The sequence below is a fragment of the Xenopus tropicalis genome, chromosome 1 (genome assembly GCF_000004195.4).
Source record: "Xenopus tropicalis strain Nigerian chromosome 1, UCB_Xtro_10.0, whole genome shotgun sequence".
In the NCBI taxonomy this organism is placed as follows: Eukaryota; Metazoa; Chordata; class Amphibia; order Anura; family Pipidae; genus Xenopus; species Xenopus tropicalis.
The window spans coordinates 64,077,306-64,103,432 of NC_030677.2; the positions used below are offsets into that span (position 1 = coordinate 64,077,306).

The window sequence follows — 26,127 nt, forward strand, 5'->3', positions numbered from 1 at the left end:
GTGTGTGTGTAAGTGTGTAAATGCAAAAATAAAAAAAACTCCTTACCTGTCCTGAAGACCCGATCGCCTCCTCCTCAGTGGGCCGGTGCTCCTGAAGGAAATAGGAAGCAGCAGACGCTATGCGATCGCGTCTGCTGCTTCCTGGAGGGTCCTGCGAGCGACCCTCATGACAGCCCCCCTGGCACATTGCCCAGGGGGGCTGTCATGGATAGAAGCTCTCTGCAGCTGTTAAATGCCAACGACGTATGGGACACGTCGTTGGCATTTAAGCCCTTTTACTGCCACGACGTATCCCATACGTCGTTGGCAGTAAAAGAGTTAAGCATTCAGTGAAGATACTGAAATAAACTAATAATAAAGAGCCAGGCATGGTCCAATGAGTTGATCTAGAAGTATGATCACACCTGGAAGCTGATTTACTGTAATTGTTTCTTTGTGTGTTTTAGTAGAGGCAATTCTAAGGGCTCTGGCACACGGGGAGATTAGTCGCCCGCAACAAATCTCCCTTGTCACGGGCGACTAATCTCCCCGAGTTGCCATGACCCGCCATCCCACTGGCGAACATGTAAGTCGCCGGCGGGATGGCACACGCGGCGGCGCGATTTCCCGAAAGACTCGCGAGTCTTTTTCGGCGATTTCGGGAAATCTCGCCGCCGCGTGTGCCATCCCGCCGGCGACTTACATGTTCGCCGGTGGGATGGCGGGTCATGGCAACTCGGGGAGATTAGTCGCCCGTGACAAGGGAGATTTGTCGCGGACAACTAATTTCCCCGTGTGCCAGAGCCCTAAGTATTGTCTATGAAAGGGTATTTTCTGGTGTTTAGTAGCTGCTATTAAGTAGCTCTGTGTGTCTTAATTATCCCTGCTCCCAGCCACAAACATCTAAGGGCTCTGGCACACGGGGAGATTAGTCGCCCGCGACAAATCTCCTGTTTCCTCTCGAGGCAACTTGCGCAATTTTACTGAAATCGCGCCACCGCGTATGCCATCCCACCGGCGATTTACATTTTCGCCAGTGGGATGGCAATCCAGGGAGATTAGTCGCCCGCGAACAGGGAGTTTTGTTGCGGGCGACTAATCTCCCCGTGTGCCAGAGCCCAAAGAGGAATGGTCAATGATATAAACAAGCAACCCTAACTAACAGATTTATTGTTTTTCATTTGTTGTTAGCTTTTAGCATTAAATGGTTTATTGGTGTGTTTCTTCAACCTAACATTTTTTCTTTTACTCAACCTAACAACTCAAACTTGCTACCAGTGCTAGACCAAAAGATGACTGTGCCCAAGGCAGGACCTCCGGCTCATTATCCCGCTCCGCCCCCCCTCCCTTGCAATAAATTTCCCCCAGCAGGGTAGGAGTGTGAGTAAGCAGTGATGAGCAGGGGTGCCGACGAGCTGCAGAAAATGCCCTAGGCATGTGCCACTTCTGTCAGTCTCTAGTATCAGCCCAGCTTGCTGGAATCCACTTAGAGCAAGTGCTATCTCAATGGCTCACAGCCTCAGTGTTTTGGTTGCAGTCAAAAAATGTCAGGCTTAGGAACTTAAAAATTATTTTAAATACTGTACGATACTGTATGATTTTAATAGTTGCCATTCCCCTTTAACAAAGTGCTGATTCTAGTTTCAGTTTCATCAATAATTAATGCTGAATGGTATCAATGACAATACCTCAGATGGCTTCCTGTCTTCATGCCTCAAACTTCCACTTGGACGGGATCTTGAATGCTGAGACCATGATGTAGAGAGACCTTTAAATAAAAAAGACGCAAGAGTCTATGAATTGAAGAACTTTGGTTAACAGATTAAGCAGTAATAAATAATGGCACTTCTGAAATGCCTTCTGTCAATCGTTTATAAACACTATACAAAACAGAACAAAAGTTTTATTGATCGACAGTTTTCAATGCTAATCTGATTTAGCCATTCTGGTTATTATGTGCACCCAAGTATGCACAAATTATTATATTTTACACTGACTACTGCAATTCTTAATGAGTCTTCCAATAATTGAAGCAAAGTCCTAGGCTTGAAAAATAGTAAACATTCTATTCTGTTCAGTCTCACTTCCTAATCACTTTTTATTAAAGAACAAATAACACTGCACTCTACTTAGTGAGTAGAACATAATTATGTTACGTCTACTAGGAAAAACATCAGGAAGCGGATTTCTTAAAAATCATTTAGATGTAAATATCTATATATTATTATATTAAATGTCAGAATCTTGAATAGGTGTAACACAGTATTGTGTACTGACACCCAGTCATAATGACTGTATTCGACTGCTCATAGTAGTATTCGAATATATTTTGAAAAATTTGCACATAGCTTTAATAAATGTATCAATTAGATAACACTTTCCAGTCAGTTAAGTGTTTGTTAAATAAAACCAACTGCTGGAAGTTTTTTTCACAGACTTAAGAGGTAATCTTTTGAACCAAAAGGGCTAAAAAGAAATACATTAAGGGGGTGATTTATCAACGGTCAAGTTTGATTTGTTTTCTCAAATTCCAAAAACTCGAATGTAAAAATTTGCCATGTAAAAGCTTGCAAGTTTTTAGCACGTATAAACTATAAAAATTGGAGATATTTAAGTTTTTTATTAGAAGAGTTTTCCTTATTAATAAATAATCTACCATTCAATATTCAAGTTTATTCGATTTAGAAAAAAAACTTGAAAATTACGAAATAAACCCATAAATGTTACATAAATTCCGGAAAAATCCCAGTACCACTTCTGGAGCTTACGTAGACCAGATAGCAAAAATATAGATAGCAAATACAGAGACTATTTGCAGCTATTTAACAAACATGGCCAAACAAGGAGAAAATGTATCCTAGTAACCTTCTCTTGATTGCTGCACACATACACAATGGTCCACAACAATACACCATAACACAGGGCTCTTTTACAGGAAGCAGGGCAAATTGCAAAGACTTTATGTATGTGACCATACATGTTAAGATCCGCTTGTTTGGATCTTCTCCTGATATGCCCACCTACGGTGGGCGATATTGGGCTAATTCAATTGTCGGTCCTAGGTTCAAATTGTCAAATTACAATGAAGGGTATAGGAGTCGATATGAGGAAATGAAACCTGCCTGGTCAACACCTGGCTGATTTTTGCCCAGATATTGATCGGGGAGGCCAATTGTGGGGCCCATGCAAAGGCAGATGAGTTGCCAAATCAATCTGTATGGCCACTTTTAGTGACAAAGTATTAAACACTATTTAACTACTTCTATCTAACTGTGATGTGTAACTTCTGAACATCTGAAGCATCTCCCAGAAATGCAGATCCATTAGCTCTACAACAAATACTTTAGCAGTACTGCCACAGCATTCACTGCAGTATTTTTAGCATTAAGCAGCTTTCATATGCAGCTAGCACATTCCTGCAGTAGAAAAAACAAACAGGTGCACCATTAATTTGGGTTTATCAGATAAAAATTCTGTTAAAGTATATTTTCTATGTAAAAAAAAAAGATACCCAACTCTTTGTCGATGTTGTCCTCTGGTGTATAAGGAGCCTCTACTCAAGCAAGAACAAACACAACTTTTCAACAGTCTTTCCTCAAAGTGTAATATTTCCATCCCTCTTACCAGTTTAGTAGTACTTCTCTGCACTCAATTCAGCTGATTCAAGACTAGAGCCCAAAACTGCACTGCATACTCAAGGTGAGGCCTTACCAGGGATCGATTAAAAGGCAGAATTATGCTTCTATCCCTTGTTTCAACAAGCTTTTATATACAAGTAGAACCTTATTACCTTTTTTGTAGACATTGGCAAATATTGGCTAGAGTTCCAAAGTCCATAATCTGTAATAAACCTCCAATCATTTTCAATTAACTATACTATTCTGAGGATCTCTGATCCAGCCTAGACCCACAGATATAGGCAAAATCTGGTAAGGGGTCAATTTTCACTTTCATATAATTTACATTACTTTAGCATTTTAGCATTAAAATTAAACTTAACAGCATTTTGCATTAACATTGTGTTTTTACATTCACTGTAAATGAGTGTAAAAATGTAAGCTATTTCTTGTAATTTCAAGAAATGACAGTTATGACTGACAGCATAAAAACCCTAAAAGATATCCAGAAAACTCAAGAGGGAATAAAAAATGGTGCTGCATTTATTTCTTTTTGTTGTTAACACAGATCCTGTGGGAGCAGCAAGTGATATAATAGTAGCTTTTGCCTCCAATTTCTAAACCAGAACATTCAAAATAAAATACAGACCCTATCGGATATCCCCAAAGACTATTAACCCTTTTACTGCCAGCCATTTTGGTCAAAGCGGAACTTGTATTGCCAGACAGTTTTTGAACATTTTGCACTGTTTCACTTTAGGGGCCTTTCCTCGGGGGGACTTTTAGTTTACCAAGGAAAACAATATATCGTTTTTTTCAGAACAACCTAAGCTTTCAAAATATGGTAGAATTTTTGTGTAATTCCAATTCTGTAACAAGATATAGGCTTCTAAATGTCTAAAAATGCAAAAAAAATCAAATTTTCCATAATATATTCACACATACTAGAAACAAAAATTATTTTATGCACGAATATACAACTGATTTGGAAAGTCCCATGTCTCCTGAACGTGCCAATACCAAATATATATAGTTTTATGGAGATTTCTCACTTGTATAGGTCAAAAACTCCCAGCAGTACACTACCAAATTCCCAAAGCACTGCTCCAAAAAAACTGCATACTTTGGATTTCAAGGCCAAAATTCCACTAACAGAAGGTTTATCCCAGAAAATTGTACATTTTTGGAAAGAACAGATTCTGGGGAATACAGAATAGGCACAACTGTCTGTCTACTCCAAACTATCAAGTCGCAATGCTTTCCTAAAGTTATTGGTTTTTATCAAAATTTGTGATTTTTTTTAAAAATCGCTTCAAAGCTTCTAGTCTATAGTATCTTATCTCCTACAGGTCATAAAGTAACCAAATAAAACACCCTAAATATGAATGCCTGGGGTCCACTGAACAGTTTGATGCCCAATATGTATAGGTTTACCTAAGTATGTGGCATGTAGGGGCCCCAATGTGAACATACCCCATATGAACTGTCATTTCTGTCATTTCAGCTTCTGCAAAATCAACACATTTACATCATTATATGTGGGATGAAGCTAGTAAAAAGTACGCTCACCCCAGAAAGTCATATATTTTTGGAAAGTACACATTCCCCCGAATCTAAAATGGGTACCCATGTCTTTCTACTCCAAAGTACCAAGCCGCACAGCTTTTCTAAAGTTAGCAATTTTGATGACCTTTCCAAAAATCCCCTCAAAGCTTCCACTTTGAAGCATCTTATCTCCCACATAGCATTAGGTACCAAGATAAAACACCCTGAATTTGAACACCAGGGGTCCACTGAACAGTTTGATGCCCAATATGTATAGGTTTACCCAAGTATGTGGCATGTAGGGGCCCGAATGTGAACATACCCCCATATATACTGTCATTTCTGTCATTTCAGCTCCTGCAAAATCAACACATTTACATCATTATATGTGAGATAAAGCTACAAAAAAGTACGCTCACCCCAGAAAGTCATATATTTTTGGAAAGTACACATTCCCCCGAATCTAAAATGGGTACCCATGTCTTTCTACTCCAAAGTACCAAGCCGCACAGCTTTTCTAAAGTTAGCAATTTTGATGACATTTCCAAAAATCCCCTCAAAGCTTCCACTTTGCAGCATCTTATCTCCCACATAGTGTTAGGTACCAAGATAAAACACCCTAAATTTGAACGCCAGGGGTCCACTGAACAGTTTGATGCCCAATATGTATAGGTTTACCTAAGTATGTGGCATGTAGGGGCCCCAATGGGAACATACCCCCATATGATCTATCATTTCAGCTCCTGCAAAATCAACACATTTACATCCTTTATGTGGGATAATGCTACAAAAAAAGTACATTCACCCCAGAAAGCCATATATTTTTGGAAAATACACATCCCCCCGAATCTATAATGGGTAAATATTTCTTATTGCTACAAAGTACCAAGCTGTAAAGCTTTCCTAAGTTTGCAGATTTATATGACATTTTCGAAAATCGCATAAAAATGTTGCAATTTGCCGCATTTATCTCTCACAATTTCTTGATAAAGATCAGATAAAGACAAATCACCCCAAAAAGGAACACCGGAGGTCTACTGAACAGTTTGATGCCCAATATGCATAGATATACCAAAGTCTGCGGTATGTACTGAACCCAAAATGAAAATAGCGCATAAGGATTTCTCGCCTGCCAGCTCAGCTTTTGCACACAGAGCCCCCTGTCAGTGTATTATGTGCCAAAACTTCCCCTAACCATACAGTGACCCCCACAAAACCATATATTTTTGGAAAGTACACATTCTGACAAATCCAACAAGGGTAAAGAGTCCTTTCTACACCAAAGTACCAATCTGCAGAGCTTTCCTAAAGTTATTGGTTTTTATGACATTTCAGAAAATCGCCTAAAAATGTTGCAATTTGTCGCATTTATCTCACACAATTTCTTGCGTACAAAGGCAAGTCACCCCAAATAGGAACACCAGAGGCCTACTGAACAGTTTGATGCCCAATATGCATAGATATACCAAAGTCTGCAGTATGTACTGAACCCTAAATGAAAATAGCGCATAAGGATTTCTCGCCTGCCAGCTCAGCTTTTGCACACAGAGCCCCCTGTCAGTGTATTATGTGCCAAAACTTCCCCTAACTATACAGAGACCCCCACAAAACCATATATTTTTGGAAAGTACACATTCTGACAAATCCAACAAAGGTAAAGAGTCCTTTCTACACCAAAGTACCAAGCCGCAAAGCTTTCCTAAAGTTATCGGTTTTTATGACATTTCAGAAAATCGCCTAAAAATGTTGCAATTTGCCGCATTTATCTCACACAATTTCTTGCGTACAAAGGCAAGTCACCCCAAATAGGAACACCAGAGGCCTACTGAACAGTTTGATGCCCAATATGCATAGATATACCAAAATCTGCGGTATGTACTGAACCCTAAATGAAAATAGCGCATAAGGATTTCTCGCCTGCCAGCTCAGCTTTTGCACACAGAGCCCCCTGTCAGTGTATTATGTGCCAAAACTTCCCCTAACTATACAGATCCCCCACAAAACCATATATTTTTGGAAAGTACACATTCTGACAAATCCAACAAGGGTAAAGAGTCCTTTCTACACCAAAGTACCAATCTGCAGAGCTTTCCTAAAGTTATTGGTTTTTATGACATTTCAGAAAATTGCCTAAAAATGTTGCAATTTGTCACATTTATCTCACACAATTTCTTGCGTACAAAGGCAAATCACCCCCAATAGGAACACCAGAGGCCTACTGAACAGTTTGATGCCCAATATGCATAGATATACCAAAGTCTGCGGTATGTACTGAACCCTAAATGAAAATAGCGCATAAGGATTTCTCGCCTGCCAGCTCAGCTTTTGCACACAGAGCCCCCTGTCAGTGTATTATGTGCCAAAACTTCCCCTAACTATACAGATCCCCCACAAAACCATATATTTTTGGAAAGTACACATTCTGACAAATCCAACAAGGGTAAAGAGTCCTTTCTACACCAAAGTACCAATCTGCAGAGCTTTCCTAAAGTTATTGGTTTTTATGACATTTCAGAAAATTGCCTAAAAATGTTGCAATTTGTCGTATTTATCTCACACAATTTCTTGCGTACAAAGGCAAGTCACCCCAAATAGGAACACCAGAGGCCTACTGAACAGTTTGATGCCCAATATGCATAGATATACCAAAGTCTGCAGTATGTACTGAACCCTAAATGAAAATAGCGCATAAGGATTTCTCGCCTGCCAGCTCAGCTTTTGCACACAGAGCCCCCTGTCAGTGTATTATGTGCCAAAACTTCCCCTAACTATACAGAGACCCCCACAAAACCATATATTTTTGGAAAGTACACATTCTGACAAATCCAACAAGGGTAAAGAGTCCTTTCTACACCAAAGTACCAAGCCGCAAAGCTTTCCTAAAGTTATCGGTTTTTATGAGATTTCAGAAAATCGCCTAAAAATGTTGCAATTTGCCGCATTTATCTCACACAATTTCTTGCGTACAAAGGCAAGTCACCCCAAATAGGAACACCAGAGGCCTACTGAACAGTTTGATGCCCAATATGCATAGATATACCAAAGTCTGCGGTATGTACTGAACCCTAAATGAAAATAGCGCATAAGGATTTCTCGCCTGCCAGCTCAGCTTTTGCACACAGAGCCCCGTCAGTGTATTATGTGCAGTAACCCCCCCCCTAACTATACAGTGACCCCCAGAAAACCATATATTTTTGGAAAGTACACATTCTGATGAATTCAAAATAGGTAAAGTTATTTTTGTACACCAAAGTTACACCTGGCAAAGCTACGCTAAAAACAGATCAGGAACACTTATATAGGGATAAAATGTGATAAAACCACAAAAATTGTGCAAATCAGTGAAACAACAAAATAAGTTACATGACAGTGTAATTAGTGGCCAGAATATCTGATCCAATAGTTACGCTGTCAAAATAAACAGTTTTTAGGTAAAAGAAAATAAAACCAAAGTGGTAATATGAAAAAAAAAAAAAAAAAAAAGCAAAACAAAAAAAAACCAAAGTGTTTGTGTATACATGTGTGTACATGTGTAAAAGTTGTGTGATAGTGTGTAAGTGTGTATATGAGTGTAAATAAGTGTATAAAAGTGTGAAAAATGAAAAAAAATAAAAAAATAAAAAAATGCTAAAATGTGTGCTGTAAGTGTGTGTAAATGTATGTAAGTGTGTATAAATGTATGTAAATGTGTGTATAAGTGTGTAAAAGTGTGTAAATGCAATAAAAAAAAAAAGTCCTTACCTGTTCCTGAAGACCGATCGCCTCCTTCGTCATTTGGGCCGGCGCTGGGGGAGAGGGAGGAAGCAGGAAGCAGCAGATGCGATGCGATCGCATCTGCTGCTTCCTGGAGGGTCCTGCGAGCGATCGGTTCGCAGGACCCTGATGACAGCCCCCCTGGCACATTGCCCAGGGGGGCTGTCATTGTTAGAAGCCCTCTGCAGCGGCGGCACATGCCGCCGCTGCAGAGGGCAGCGCTTAAACGCCAACGACGTATGAGACACGTCGTTGGCGTTTAAGCCCTTTTACTGCCAGCACGTATGCCATACGTGCTTGGCAGTAAAAGAGTTAAAGCCCTGAGCCAGGTATTTATTCAAGTTAAACAATCAGGATGTGCAGCTGCAATTATTTATTTTTGTATTGTTGGCAGGTTTCAATGTATGAAGCCAACCACTTTTCTCATTTACAAAATAACAGTACACGTAAGCTTTATTCATTTAAAGAGCTTATCTTCCACTTAAGAACAATTTTTTTTTTTTTTTTTTTTTTTAAATAAAATCTTAAAAAATATATAAAATCAACAAAATTGTATTCACTTAGAGGTCTGCTCAGGACCTGGGGTTTTCCAGATAAGGGATCTTTCTGCAATTTGGATCACAATACTTTATGAATAAATATATTTTATGAATAAATAATTTAAGAATGAAATTAACCCAATAGGATTGTTTTGCCTACAATAAGGATTAATATCTTAGGCAGGAACAAGTACAAGGCACCTTTTGGTTATTACAGAGACCAAGGTTATAATTTTTAAAAATGAATTATTTGATTAAAATTTAGTCTATGTGATATGGCTTTCCCTGTATTAAAGGAATAATGTCATGGCAAAACATGTTTTTTTTCACAATGCATCAATTAATAGAGCTTCTCCAACATAATCCTGCATGGAAATCCATTTTTCAAAACACAAATTTTTTATATTTAACTTTGAAATTTCACATGGGGCTAGTCATATTCTTCATTTCCCAGGGTGCTACAGCCATTTGATCTGTGCTCTGATAAACATCAGTCACACTTTGCTGCAAGTTGGAGTGATATCACCCCCCCCCAGCAGGCAATTAGCAGAACAATGGGAAGGTAACAAGATAGCAGCTCCCAGTAGATATCAGAATAGCACTCAATAGTAAGAAATCCAAATCCAGCATGACACTCCTCCAGTTACACGGGAGTAGGATAAACAATAGGTTACCTGAAAGCAGTTCTAATGTGTAGCGCTGGCTCCTTCTGAAAGCTCAGACTCAGGCACAATGCATTGAGATGGCGCCTACACACCAATATTACAATAAAAATATATACATTTGTTGGTTCAAGAATGAAATTTGAAATGGTACAATGATATATTTGCTATGTAAACATAGTTACATAGTTACATAGGGTTGAAAAAAGACCTGTGTCCATCAAGTTCAACCCATCCAAGTAAACCCAGCACACCTAACCCACACCTACCAATCTATACACTCACATACATAAACTATAAATACAACCACTAGTACTAACTGTAGATATTAGTATCACAATAGCCTTGGATATTCTGATTGATCAAGAACTCATCCAGGCCCCTCTTAAAGGCATTAACAGAATCTGCCATTACCACATCACTAGGAAGGGCATTCCATAACCTCACTGCCCTCACCGTGAAAAACCACCTACGCTGCTTCAAATGGAAACTCCTTTCCTCTAATCTAAAGGGGTGACCTCTGGTGCGTTGATTGTTTTTATGGGAAAAAAGAACATCCCCCAACTGCCTATAATCCCCTCTAATGTACTTGTACAGAGTAATCATGTCCCCTCGCAAGCGCCTCTTTTCCAGAGAAAACAACCCCAACCTCGACAGTCTAACCTCATAGTTTAAATCTTCCATCCCCTTAACCAGTTTAGTCACTTAGAAAAAAAATTACACCATAAAAATCAATACCCCTTTAAATATTCCCTATCAAAAACCTAGGCAATCCAAACTTAGTATGAAATCGCATGCCAAAATGATTGGTGGATCCGAAGATATAGGCTACTAAAATCATTTGCACATTCTGAATTTTTGCTGTGATTTCACCCAACCACATCCATAATGTGATTTATGGCCTTAGTGACCAACAGAGAGGCCAGTAATTCAAGCAGATAGAGCCAAATTGGGAAAGTCAGGAAAAAGTCATTTTAAAAACCTAGATCTCCTGTGTTAAATGTTTAGCAGCACTTCTGTGTACAAAATCTGTGCAGAACGGAAAAAAACAAATACAAAGAAGGCTAGTACAAAAAAAAAAGTATTTCAGAAAGCACTTTCTTCAGGTATCCAATATACCAGCACCTACAATGTACAAAAGGAATCCTGTAGAAATATAGGAGCCCATGAGACAGGAGCGATGGAGTATAACTTATCAGGCTTATCAGGGACTCTATATTATTACTGCAAGAAATCTGCAAGAAAATCTGCTTTTACACAATGACCTAAATGTGAGATAACCACAGTTGCTCTCATACAGTCTTGCAAAAGACAATACCTGGCCAAGAGCAGAGTACAAATACAAATTGTGGTATAATGCTTTAAACATAGTAGGCCAGAAGTATAAGAACCTATTAGTTTTGAGGAATATGATGCGAGACCTCAATGAAAGCCACACAAACATACAGTTTGAAATTCCATGAAAAATCAATTTGTCATATGCAATATGACCAATAACATCTTTATATAGCAATATGACCAATAACATAAGTCCATTTATTACTAAATGACAGAAAATTACTTTATTACAACTTGGATGTTATTTATATCAATTTTTTAATTTTCCAATAAGAAAAATCACAACCGGTTATGTGAGTAGAGACTTGTTTAACAGTTACATAACAAAAACTATGCTTTATTCCTCTCACTTCTGTTCCTTGAGACACAAATGACAAAAATCTTGTGAAAGCGCTTACTGTCGTTGTTATCAGAATCTTCACTGCTGCTCAGGAGCCGTGTTCGTTTCATGGCTTATTTAGGGATAGGGATGCCAGTCTGCAAAGGAAGTCAATATAATGTATAAATAAATGTGCTTTAAAAGACATAAAACACAAAATGTATTACATTATTATGGTAACGTATGTACATGAGCCCTAAAAAGGATAGTTTTTTGGGGGTAGCAACCTTCTTCCACTTGGTTTTCACTGACATAAATTTCTATATTACTTTTTTCCCTACTTTATTGAAAGCAACAAGCCAAAAACATATGCTCCACAATTTTATAAATTCTGTGGTGGGTCTGATTGCTAAGCAGGAACCTGCTCCGATTCCACTTGGCCCTTCTTTCACTCTTCAGCCAACTATATCTCACACATTCTGCACTGACCACAGAAGAGCTATTCTTAAAAGTGGGCAATGAAGCACCCAGTATGTCAGAGCCCTAAAGGAATTTTGATCTTGGTTAGGAATGGGATATTGAAGTAGCAGAAAATACAGTGCTAACAAACAGCATTTATCCCCATTTAAGTTTTGTCTATGTTTGTAGTTCTACCTAAATTTGATTACATATTTTTAGGCTGATGCCGCACGTGGCGTTTTTCCGCTGCGTTTTTTCTCAGCCTAAAAACGCTGTACAAGCCACACAGCCTGAGACTATGGCGTTTTTCAGCCTAGTACTGGTGACGTAAGCAAATCCCGTTTCCATGGTGCTAATAGTGCGAAATAGCAAAAAATGCTGTGTATTTCCGCTAGGTCTGGCAGCTTCCTTTGCGTATACATAGGAATAGCTTGCTTTGCAAATACTGGCGTATTTCGGCCTACTCTTGAAAAATCCGCGCTAAAGCGTTTTCTAGCATATTTCCGCATTGTGTGGTTTGCTTCGAGTCTTTTCAAGCTATTTCTGTGGATGATATCAGGCGTTTTTCAGCCGCCAAGAGAATTAGAAAATACGCAGCGGAAAAACGCCACATGTGGCATCAGCCTTACCACTTCTATCTAGTAATTTATGAATGGAGCCTTAAAAATGGCAACACATGGGCAGGTAAAATCTGCCTGAATCAATAACTTATCAGGCAGGCCTGCCCAACTGATATCTGACCAAAAATTGGGCTAGAGATGATCAGGCAGATTTAAAAATGTCATTAGGGTGAGGAGTGTACCAGCACATTAATGCTGTTTTTGCCCCGAGTGCCTGAATTCCATCCATGTGACCTTGCCAAATCTCTTTCAGTGTATGACCAGCTTTAAAAGAAATAAAAACCTCCAGTATTGGTAATTTAATTTCGCCTTTCTTAGGCAATCACTCTAGATAGGGTAACACAGCCATTTCTAAGGCTCTTAAATTGAACATTGGTCAAAGCCATACTTATCAAATGGAGAACACTAATCAGTAGTTAATCTAAAAGAGACTCGCCTTGCCAAAATCACTCTACATGCACTGCATAAAGTCATTAATATTTCTCAGCCTACAACAGAACAACATTAAGGAGGACACTGCTGCACTCTTTTGTCTCAAAAGTGACTTCATGTGAAAATGTCATATACCATGACATGGTAGAAAACCTAGGTCAGAATGCACCTGAATGTCTTTGAAGACATCAGAAATGTTCTGTGGACTGATAAATTAAAAATGTACTTTCTGGATGACAAGCCTTACATCTAGTGAATATCAAACATTATTTCACAGAGCCTTCTACCAAACCTCAAGCCATGTAGCATTATCTTGATGGATTGTTTATATTTTGTTGCCCACAGAAACTTGGCACCTGGGCTTTTTGAAGGAACAATAGATGCTTCTTTGCATCAGAAGCATCTTAAGGAAAATGTCAGACAATCAGTTAATGAGCTAAAGCTGAACGACAGCGGGCTCATACTACCAAATTCCTACCGAAAAGCGCTTGAAAACTGAAAATGTTGCTGCGCTAAAGCAGTTCTTTGGACAATGGACAGTTCTTTTGGACAATTTCTTAACTGTTCAACAGGTACAAGAATCCTTTGTTTCAGTCGATGCAGCTTGAAATGGCGCACGCTAGTAATAACTTTAAAGCAGATTAGAGGTTGCTGCAGGGAGAAGGTACAGGACAATTCAATGTTAATTTAAAAATTCATGATAACATTTTGTAAGACTTGCACAGTTTGACAAGTCTCTTTCTTCTAGTCTGATACACTGCCTTTCCTTTATTTCACCTAACAATTATAAGACAGAGGAAAAACATTTTAGTCTTTTTTTTTTTTAATTTGCTAAACTCACACTTGAAGTTCTTTAATCCCCCCTCCAGCCATCTACTGGCTTTCGTTTATATACTTGGGCCTGCCAGCTCTGCTCCCTCCGGTGACATCAACTATGGGTGGGGTTGGGAGCTGCAATATAGGTAAGGATGCATGGCAATGAGATCAGTTATGGGTTGGGCCCTTAAATACTTTTTCTGTAGGCATGATAGAAAAATACTGTCTCATTGGAAATCAGTTCAAGGCAAAGTTCCAAAATAAGGCTTTTACATTGTTAGCTAGTTGATCAATTAAAAATATTGTACCACAAATCTCTGTAATATTTCTATAAAGTTAGCCATTAAATTTGATGCAAGAATGTATTACAGCTATTTTTGCTGTTTCCTGGCTGAGAAAGCCACATATTCTTGCAGCCTTGAATAAAAGTACAGGTTTGGGACCCATTATCCAGAATGCTTGGGACCTGGGGGTTTCTGGATAAGGGATCTTTACACCTTAAATCAACTAAAAGATTATTTAAACATTAAATAAACCCAATAGGATTGTTTTGGTTCCAATAAGGATTAATTATATCTTAGTTGGGATCAAGTACAAGGTACTGTTTTATTATTACAGAGAAAAAAGGAGTGGATGGAGTCTATGGGAGATGGCCTTCCTGTAATTCTGAACTTTCTGGTTAATGGGTTTCTGGATAACGGATCCCATACCTGTATTGGGGTAGGGCAGGGGTCCCCAACCTTTTTCATCCGTGAGCTGAAGTCAAATGTAAAAGGAGAGCAACACAAGCATTACGAAAGTTCATGGAGGTGCCAAATAAGGGCTAAGATTGGCTATTAGGTAGCCTCTATGCACACCTCAGCTTACAGGAGGCTTTATTTGGTAGTAAATCTTGGTTTTATTCAACCAAAACTTGTCACTAAGTCAAAAATTCAAAAATAACTACCTTAGTTTGGGGGAACTAAGAGCAACATCCAAGGAGTTGGGGAGCAACATGTTGCTCACGAGCTACTGGTTGGGGATCACTGGGGTAGGGTATATGTGCATAAGAAGCATCAGCTAGGATCAAGTTTAGTTTTAGAAAACAAGAGGACATCCAAGAGTATATAGAAACTGGATACGACAGAGGAAGAAAGATCAGGAAAATAGAGTTACATCTGTGAGTCAGCATGAAGATGGTATTGGAAAGGAGCTGATGAGCTGAAAGAAGATGCAGCGTATAGTAGGAAGAGTGGTGGTTTAAGGACAGAGCCTTGAGGGACCCCAACAAAGAGTTAAAGTTGTGAGGAGGTTTAATTTAAGAAAGAGACAGAGAAGGAGCAGTTAGGAAAGTATGACCACATTCAGGAGGGAGGGTATTGTACCCTGTATACCAAGGGAATGAAGGATGCCATATATGATGCACTGCTTTAAAAGCAAAAGAAAGGCTGAGGATAATGATGAGTGAATCTGTCCTGTTTTGTGAAAACTTCCCAAAACTTGACATGAACGTGACTGCAAATCCATACCCGGATTTTCGCTCATCACTACTGAATCGTATTAGTATGGAGAATTTTCTTTTTGATTTAGTTAACAGAAGGGCATTGGAGACTTGTTTAGTGCGGGTTCAGCAAATCCCTGACCCACAGACATGTCCACAAACACTTAGCTTGTTGTGCAACCAAAAGTATTTAATAAAAATGAATGAATGAATGGAAATATACAAAGAGCTATTTAAAAGACTAAGCACATCAAAAATTAGCACATATTGAAAAAGTTGGTTAACCACCACGCTAAATACACAGCAGACAAAATGTACTGTAAATATACATGAAATGGAAATAAACCATCAAACATTACACAAAAAATATATCTCTAACAGACACTGTAAATGACCTCAGTCAATGTCTCCAAAAAAATGCTGTAAAAATTGGCAATTTGTGAGTCTTTATTTTATTTTCTGCAGTCTATCCATTTTGCCCAGTTTCATTTTTACACTGAACTGTTCATCATCACTAGTTCCCCAGTCAGTGGCTGTCAACACTTAAAATTACTATCTAATTTGCGACAATTTATACAGATTCCACTGGTAACATCACCAGTTGTGATCTCTCAATCTTAACTTTTTATTTTTATATTGTCGTTTAAAATATTCTAATTCCACATCAGTGTCTAATACAACTTCTGCTTGCATTTCTAAGTTATACACCACTTGTAATCTATAGTTTTCTACCTCTCTAACATTTCTTTTTGCCAAGGAGCAGTAACCCATAGCAGCCAATAAGATGTTTGCTTTTTAAACAGGTGACCAGTAAATGCTACATGCTAATTGGTTGCTATGGGTTACTGCTCCTGGCCAAACTTAGTGCCTTTTATTACATAACCTCATTAGAATGTAATGGCTTTATATGAATTAAAATGCCAGTAATTCTTGCAGAATTGTCCTTAGTTTAGGGTAATAAGTATGATGGTGCAGTTCTATTTAAATAGGATACCAAAATAAATGTTAATACAGGTATGGGATCCCTTATCCAGAAACCCGTTATCCAGAAAGTTCGGAATTACGGAAAGGCCACCTTCCATAGACTTCATTATAAGCAAATAATTCTAATTTTTAAAAATGATTTCCTTTTTCTCTGTAATAATAAAACAGTACCCTGTACTTGGTCCCAATTAATATTATATAATTGATCATTATTGGAGGCAAAACAATCCTATTGGGTTTATTTAATGTTTAAATGATTTTTTAGGTATGGAGATCCAAATTACGGAAAGATCTCCTATCCGGAAAACCCCAGGTTCTGAGCATTCTGGATAACAGGTCCCATACCTGTATATATTCTTTCTTTTTTTTTTTTTTTTTAAATAAAGTTCAAATGTGAATGTGCTCAATATGCTAATTTTTGACAGCAAGTGTTAATAAAAGTGCCTTTAAGTTTCTATTTTTATGAAATGTTTGTCTCAGTTGAACTTTTAAGGACTTGTCAGCTTTAATCCACAAAGCTACAGTGATATGATAAATACACAGGGACAGTTACCCTGCCAACAGATCTTTGGTGGAACGAAATAAAATAATCCTAAAATCTTTTTTAGCCACAGCTATAGCAACTTCTCATTCCTCTCCACTGTGCCTTTTTCACCCTCTTCTGTCCCATCTGGGAATATGCAAAATATCATCCAGACATCTACCCTGAGAAACAGATATAAACACTATATTCCAATCTCTCGCAATGCATCAGGAGTGCATTCAAATCCTCAGTACTTAAAATATATATACACAAATTTGTAAGGATGCAGCCTAACAACAAGACATAACAGAGATAAGAAGATCACTAGTTTTCCTAAAAAGCAGGCAACTCTACTTGTAACTGTGGTCCCCAAATGTATTCAGTACTTACTTAGAGCACACACAAGGCATCCCTTGAGATAAAAAATGGAGGTTTCATGTTAAGGTGCAAAGGATTTGGTACCAACAGTTGTAAAATTATGGATTTGTTTCCCTAAAGTGATTGCACTGGAAAGAAACAGTTTGCTGCCTTTTAAACAAGATACACTATATATACCAAAAACTAGGAGTACTATTATTAGTTTGCCTCTTTTGCTGCTGCAACAGACTATCTTAGAACACTTTTGGTGGTATTGGCTTCCAGTTAGTCACAAGAGTACTAATGAGGTTGGGGCAAGCAGGGCTGGCTTGTAATCTTATCAAAGGTTACATGGTTTTCTACTCCCATTTTAATTAACCAATTCAATATGGGAATTTGTGCATGGGGGAAGCATGGATGGTGAAATCATTCCAGCTTGCACACTGAAGGGCATTGTACATAGACATGTTAGGCTAGAGTGCCACTGCTTGTCCACAAAAATCCCATGATCCCAAAAAATAGTTCCTGTGATGCTGCTGCATTCAAAGACAGTTTGAAACTCACCTGCTGCATGACAGCTCTAAAAGAGTGTGAAATTACTCAAGAAGCACATATTTATTTCAGCATATTTACTATAGTGTGCAAGACAACGTTACCAGTGATGTTGCCCATAACAACCAATCAGCAATTAGATTTAAATGGTCACCTACAAGTTGGAACACAAAAGCAAATATCTGATTGGTTGCTATGGGCAACATCACCGGTGATCTTGGCTTACAAACTAATAAATATGCCCCTTATACTTCTTCCAATATAATGTCTTAATACTCTTGGCACACTGGATCATTTAGATGTGGGTTTCCAGTAAGTAAAAGGTTAAACCCGATGTACCAATGGGGCTTATTTATGAACACCGGGAAAATTTATACTAGGGCAATAACCCATAATTATTCAAAAGTTTACTTTCATTGTTCTACCTGCTGCTGGCTGAAAATACTCATCAATACTTGGTTGCTATAGGTTACTGACCAAATGTCAATCTGCCCAGTGCTCATAAATGATGACGCGCGTCAACCCTTTACTATTATGTAACAACGTATATTATTTATGAAAATTCAGTGCTAGAGTATGGCTAAAACCCCACAATTATTTTATGCTCCCCAGTGTCACAGCAAAAAAACATGTTGCCTCTGCCTGCCCCAGATAAAGAAACAGAGAAGTCATGCTTTCTGCAATTTACTTTTGTCTAGAACAAACCATCCTTTGTCATATATTAAACATCTAATGCTCTTAAAAGTTAAAGGGTTGTTCACCTACAAATTAACTTTTAGTATGATGTAGACAATTAAATTTAGACAATTTGCAATCGGTTGGCATTTTTTATATTTTTGTGTTTTTTTTTAGTTATTTAGCTCTTTGTTCAGCAGATCTCCAGTTTGAAATTTCAGCAGCTATCTGGTTGCAATGGTCTTATTTACCCTAGCAACTGGCAGTGGTTTAAATGAGAGACTAGAATATGAACAGGAGAGGGGCTGAATAGGAAGATAAGTAATAAAAGTAACATTAATAATGCATTTGTAAGCTCACAGAGCAATCGTTTTTGGCTGTTGGGGTCAGTGACCCCCATTTCAAAACTGAAAGATATAGAAGTGGAAGGCAAATAATTTGAGAACTATAAAAAAAAATAAAGAAAGAAAGAACACCAATTGCAAAGTTGCTAGTAACAGGACATTCTATAACATACTAACAGTTACTGTAAACATAAACCACCCCTTTAAGATGAAACAAAAATTAATTAGTGAACAAGAATGGCACAATACAATACAAATTTCTGTTCTCACAATAATATTTTTTGCCAGTAAATTTAAATAATAATTTTATTTTTCCTAACATATTTTACCCAAAATGTTCAAGGGCATTTTCTAAAATAGTTTTTGCTAAATTTCATAAAAAATAAACTGCCTGCCATTCAAAGGGTTAAACATAAACTCCAAGACACATGGAGCGATTGTGGCGACTTTCCCGCCATAGGGTACTGCATAAGTCACTGCAACTAATTGCGTGCATTTTTTTTACAGCGTGGATTAGTCGCCATGATTTTTTGGCTAATTGCTGCGTGTGTCTTAGCCCTAAGGATTCTACAATGGAAGCAGTATGTTAGGAGCATTGAATGAGTTAAGTACCATGCACATTTACATGTTGTGTGTACAAGGGATCAAATGACATAGTCCATCCTTTACAGGAACGTCAGTAGGAGGGTGCATAACAAAGATTCTGACCAGGTGCTTTCTTTTTATGGATGAAGTCCAAAATGGGTGAAGTTTATTTGTGAAAGGTGATATAAAGTGACAGCTGGCCATGACACAGTGTCGTCGTAACCATGACGTGGGCACACAGCAGTAGCAGCAATGAATGAGACAAAAGCTTTTTCATATTTTTTTTTTTTTGTTTGTTAGTTTTTAAACAATCTTAACTTTATGCTCCAGAACTTACTTTCAATTTCTAGAATGTTTTGCAACAAGATGTGAGTGGTGTATTTTTGTTATTTTGGTATTTCAGCACATAAACAACTTATAGCACAGTAGCACACATGCAGTCACTCATTATAGGTTAGACAAGCTACAATATTCTGGGCCATATAAGCTGCAATATCCCCAGGCCATATCATTTCAACCACAATCTAGTCAATTAAGCAATCGCCCTGTCTAGGCCACAGCTGTTTTTAGCACAGTGATGCCAGACCCGCAGAGTAACTTATGACTCACCCATGGAGGTCGGTCTCTGTAAAACCGTTACATGGCACAAAGCCATGTCACAGATCTAAAGAGCAACCAACACGTGTGAAAAGTATGCTTGTGCAAGGGTTACTGATACGTGCACCAGGGTTTATGATGACTGGCCTTGCTGCCTAACCATTTGCCACGGCAACAAGAAATAAATATGTGCATATATATTTGTATTATTTTAGTTGCAATTACACTTCTGCATGTTAAGCTGCAACTCTGACTTGCAATAAGTGTTTTGGGTTAGTGGTTTTATTTAGAGGGACTTGTAAAATCATGTCATAATTTTAACAGTTTTCATACATGAACAAAAGGCATACAAGTGTCCATGAGACAAAGTGTTTTATTTGATAGTAAGGCTCTAAATCCTTTTTGTGCAAGCATGCATACATTAGTAAGAAGTGCGCTAACAGGAGATCTCAAAAGTGCCAAAACACATTCATTTCCCTACAAGTGGATGCCATACTCAATCCATGTCCCTCTAAGATGCGTTTCTGTACACTTAGGGGCCCATTCATTAAAGTACTAATCCGAATCACGAAATCCGATCATTTCTGATGATCGCAAATTTCCCGAAATTTTTTTCCGTCTGAATACGAAAATTTCATACTTACAATCCAAAATTTTCGTATTGAAACAATTGTTTGCAAAAGGCACGAAATTGTCGTATCCGAACGATCGTAAACAGCAGGAAACCCTTTCTGACTTTGAAACTTCAATGCATGATTTTGGAAGCCTCCAATAGGACTCAATGGAGGAAAGTCACGATACAGAAGTTTGAATAAATCCGAAACTTTCGTACTCGTTGCAACAAATACGATTTTGTCGCGTAAATTGTCACACAGTACTAAAAAAGTTGCATAAAATATGCACAGTTCAAAAACTTAGAAAAAATAAAACAATTTTGTATTCGGACTGAACCCTTATACTGGCTTATATCCAGTAAAAGCCACCAAATGCACATACCCCTTTAGCCTGTTGCCAAAGATAATGATCCACTTGGGTTCTATATTACACACACTGGGAAGTGTAGTACAAATTTGGAATGCAGAACCCTGAACAATTTTTGAAAGGAACCACACAAGTTTCCTTCCCATTGGTAAAGAACGCTGGGAGCTATAGTTTACAAATAAATAGACAAGCTGAAGTTGAAGATCTTGGCCCTAACGCATGATACATTTCTATCATTCTGGATCCATCCCCCCTATGCGAACGTTTTGGCCGCACTCCTACTTCTGTGTGCCCAAATCACAGAGGACAAAACTGGCCTAAACACTAATACAAATGCCATGATGTTGGCAAAAATTGATTCAAAGTAACAAGTTCTACACCAGTGTCAATGGATTTACCCATGAGTCATGCCAAAGCTGATCAGAAAGTTGCATTATTAAAATACTAATAATAAAAATGTAGGCTGCGATGTGCAAATGCCTCACTCACCATGGAGCCCATGAAACCACTGAAATAATTGTGAAAGTATTAATCCTGCAAGCCCACCAACTCTTGTTGCACAAGATTCCACATTAGTAGTTTTACTCCAGCCTGAGCCTGAGCCCTGCCTGTACAACATCCCTGCCCCATATGCCGCACATTGCAGCAGCAGCAGCATGGGATGTACGCAGCGGGTTACATAAGTTTCTGCGCTGCCTGCAGGCATCCATACTATCGGCTAATTAACCATAAGGATTAGATAAATGGCTAGTTACTGAAGGATGAGCTTACAGTCCTACATAGAGGGACACCTAATGGCAGGTCTTAGAACACCGGCCGTGAGTCCATTAACCCGGACCTACCACACCGCGGCCACGTTTCCTAGAAGTATCGCTCGGAGCAGGGACACCTTGCGGCACTGTCACACAGTCACACAGACACATACACACACAGACACACTCACAAGTGAGAAGCAACGCGCCCTCTCAGGCGGCTCATGATGCTGACACAGCAGCGCGCATTCACACCGATGTTTCGGGCCGCCGGGGCACACAAATGGTGTACGTGCGCTTGGCATATATATAAAGCTGGCAAAAGTTGCCACTATCGCCCCATACAAACTATAGGAACCGCGTACACACCCACCCAGCAGCCTAACAACTCGCTACCCAACAAGCCCCGAGCCCCCCGCTAACATTAGCAACAAGCAAATCTTTTGGCGCCATATTAATGACGTACTCGATTATTTTCCACTAGGCAGCAGCGACCTTGGCAGTGTTCAAACCACCCGGGCTCGCCCCCAACTCGCTGAAAAGCCCACACAGGCGTGCAACAAGCCTGTTAACGTGGAGTCCGCCCTCCCCGCACTCTACTTGCTTGACTCTTACCTGCTCGGGTATTCCTGGCTACCTCCGCCGGGCTCGTATAACGTGTCCCCCCCCCGCAACCAGATGGGTGATCCTGTGCTCGTAAGGTTCAGCCCAGCGGCTGTGGTACTGAGGGTAAGGGGGGGGGGACAGATTGTGTCTCCTCTCACACACATGCACTCTGTGACTGACGTTATTTACTTGTTATGGAGGAAGGACTCTGTGAATCAAACTCATTTCTGGGTCACTGCTGCCACAGGGGGGAGCACTTTGATCTTCTGCCAAAACAGAAAGGAAAAATACAGGGCAGTGGAGGGAAGTGATGTTTCCTAACTGTTCTAGAACCTGTCACATATTGCAAAGTTAACACATTGAGGTACTTCGCAACCTTAACTTTTTTTTGGAGGGTATGACCACATTATGCGTCAAACTTTGTGCCAATGCTGTTTGTATTCAACATGGTATAATGTATTGCATGGGAATGTGCAAATGGATAGTGTTATGCACATTATGTCGCACATTTACTTACGAACGGGCCGAATGCGTCCGATTGCGTTTTTTTTCGTAGTGATCTGTATTTGGCGATTTTTCGGAAAATTGTCGCAACTTTTACATTGCCATTCCGAATGTTGCGCAAAATCTGCCGATTTTTTCGTAGCGTTACTACTTGCGCAAAAAGTCGCGACTTTTTCATAGCCTTCGCGCCGAGTACTAAAGATTCGGATTCATTCAAGCTTCAGTATGGTGACTTTTCTTGGGCCAGGTTGGAGCTGCAGGGTGCCATTGAGTCCTATGGGAGGCTTCCAAAATCATGCTAAGTCTGAAAGTTTCGCCCGCCGCTTACAAGTGCTCAATACGAAAAAGTCGCGACAAGATACGAGCGCATCGTAATGGCTACGAAAAACTCACGTTTTTTCGCGAAAATCGTATTGGTAACAAAAAAGTTGCGACAATTTCAGAAAAGTCGTAAAGGCGCCGAAAAAATCGCAAAAAATACGAAAAAGTCGCAAAATGTTCGTTTTCCAATCGGAATTTTTCCAATTCGGATTCGTGGGTTAGTAAATGTGCCCCTATGAGTGTGTTGCTCCAGGTAGAAATTGTAAGGCTATACAGGACTATGACACAATGTCCGAAATATTCTGGCAAATAAGATTTGTACAAAATGTACCTTTGTATAATTCTGGATATACATGGGCTGATGTTTGGCAATTCCAACTGGGTGTCAGGATTATCTGTCACATTGTACAATATGGTCACACATGGCAAAATGGCAATAATCCCTTATCTGATTGATCAGATAAACACAAGTGTCTGCCAAGTACTTATTGTATATGTATTTATTATCAATTACTATTCCACTGCATCATTGTTTGATTTGTCCAGCAGCACTGTTGTGTGATATGCCGATGGAACAGTGCAAGAATTGTTGAAACCAATGGAAAATTATTCAGTTTGTGAAAAAAGTACACAAGTACATATTTTAATATTTTTTTTTTATGTATTAGAAAAAGATGACATAAATAGAGCTCAAAATTTCTTTAGGCATACACTGGAGTCTATACTTGTATCAATAATATATCCTTCAGAGGTGTTAGTGCCTCTGAAGGATATATTATTGATACAATTATAGTCTCCAGTGTATGCTTAAAGTAATTAGAACTGATAAAAAAAACAAATTAGTGAGGAAGAAGAACTACAATTTAACATGAAAAGATAGCAGTTACATTTTGGGTTTCTGTAGCAACCCAAGGCCAGGGCTTCCATCAGGGGGCCCAGACTGCTGCAAAAGGGACAGGTTACCTGAGAATTTGGGTTGGGGCCAGCTGGTGTAGGGGGTCCCATGATGACTTACTCTAAACCCACCTAGCAGTGGTCTGTGCCTCAGAAGATGCCCTCTATAGCTCCCAATCTTCCTTTCTGCTCATACACAGTATTTGCTCTGTGCTGCTGTCAGTTGTCTAAGCTTAGGAACCAATTCACAAGACACTGTCTCAGTGTCGGACTGGCCTACCAGGAAAATTACCGGTGGGCCCAGGTGTCAGTGGGCCCTCTTGCTTCTAACTATTTGGCCTATTTCATGGTCATTCCCTATTTCTATATGGGAACATGGAAGTTTGATAGATGGAAGAATAGAGTATAGTATGTAGAGAAAAGACATTAGGATAAAAAAGAGTTTGAAGGAGCAGAGAAGAATTAAAGTTTTGAGAGCGGGGCCATTGTTAGGGTTTTATGGTGGGCCCCTGTCATCTCAGTCTGACACTGTCCTGTCTATATAAAAGTTACAATACATGGCTAATTACTTATTAATTCAGATTCACATTACATGGCAGTCCAGAAACCAGTAAATTGGGGCCACCATCACCATCAGGGCATGACAGGGAATTGCGTGACCTTTTTGTGACAAGCAGCTTTTTTTTTTTTTTTCTTTAACTGGGGCCCTATTCTACTTAGATGGGGCTGGGGATCATGGGTTAAAAACTTGGACCTATGATTTGTGATGGCATCCCCTTTTAAAGGGAAGCTAATACTGTCTGGTTACTAGGATCAGTGGTACAAGAAACCAAAAGGCAGTTTGAATGCAAGGTTGAATTTTTTGGTATTTAACATTGTTATTGCCCTTTATATTTAGGTTCTGTCTTCTTCATCCGTCTTTCTGACATTGAATTGAAACAACTGCACAGTATTTAGGATCAGTGAGCTTAGTATCCTGTTCCAACATTCAATCAAAAAGGTTTTAAATTTATTGAATTTTAAAGTAATCAGCATGCAATATTTTAGGAAGGTTGCTGTCATGTAATAAAATGAAAAAGAAAAGCAATTTTCATGTTATAATCTATAGCATACTAATATGTAATATTAAAGGATAAGTAAAGCCTGCATATTAACATGGCTAGAAATGCTGTATTTTATACTCTGAACATACTGTACTAGCACAAAGGTTCTGCAGCCCTTCAAATTTGTCTGCAGGAGCTAGCCACCTTGCATCTTGTTAGACCATTTTTGAGGCTCAGCAACACTTACATGCTCAATGTGCTCTCGACAGCTGTTAGAATCTAAGCTTAGGGATTGTACGAAATCATCAAGCAGAAAATGCTATTTGCCATAGAAGCTGATGCTAAAGGGTTGATTATTAAATGCTTATACAGAATGCCCTGGTTTCTGAGCTGCCATGTAATGTGAAACTGAATTTATTATTAATTAGTCTTGTTTTTATATTCTGTATATACTGTATATTTTCAGTCCCCAAGCTCTCGAGCTGCTGTGAATCAGCAGAAAAGTAGATGGTCTGTTGTCACTTTGTGCCAGTAAAGAAGCCTGAAACATGACAGCTATTTACTGGGCAACTGTGCATGTGGACAGTTACCCATAGAAACCAGTCAGTGATCACCTCTCTGCCATCTTCAGGTAGAATAATGAAAGCAAACATTTGATTGGTTGCCATGGGTTACTGGGGTGGGGCTAGTTCTTCTAATATTAAATGAGTCACTTGTGTAGTATTTCTAACCTACCTCTTTGTTAAACTTAATTTCTCCTGTCACTTCCCTGATTTCATAACAAACCAAAGCATTCTTCAAGCTCTGTGGACCACTAACTTAAAGTGCCCATATCACCTACAAATTGTTG

General features: G+C 38.9%; 1 protein-coding gene across 1 annotated transcript in view; it reads right to left on the bottom strand.

Moving 5' to 3' along the window:
- jade1 (jade family PHD finger 1) overlaps nt 1-21,861 on the bottom strand; it is a 49,024-nt gene extending 27,163 nt beyond the window's left edge. Inside the window, 3 exon segments of the mRNA NM_001097238.2 lie at nt 1,668-1,747; nt 11,832-11,910; nt 21,647-21,861. Coding sequence (NP_001090707.2) covers nt 1,668-1,747; nt 11,832-11,883 — 132 coding nt within the window. The 5' untranslated portion in view covers nt 11,884-11,910; nt 21,647-21,861.
- Between the last annotated feature and the right edge of the window lie 4,266 nt (nt 21,862-26,127).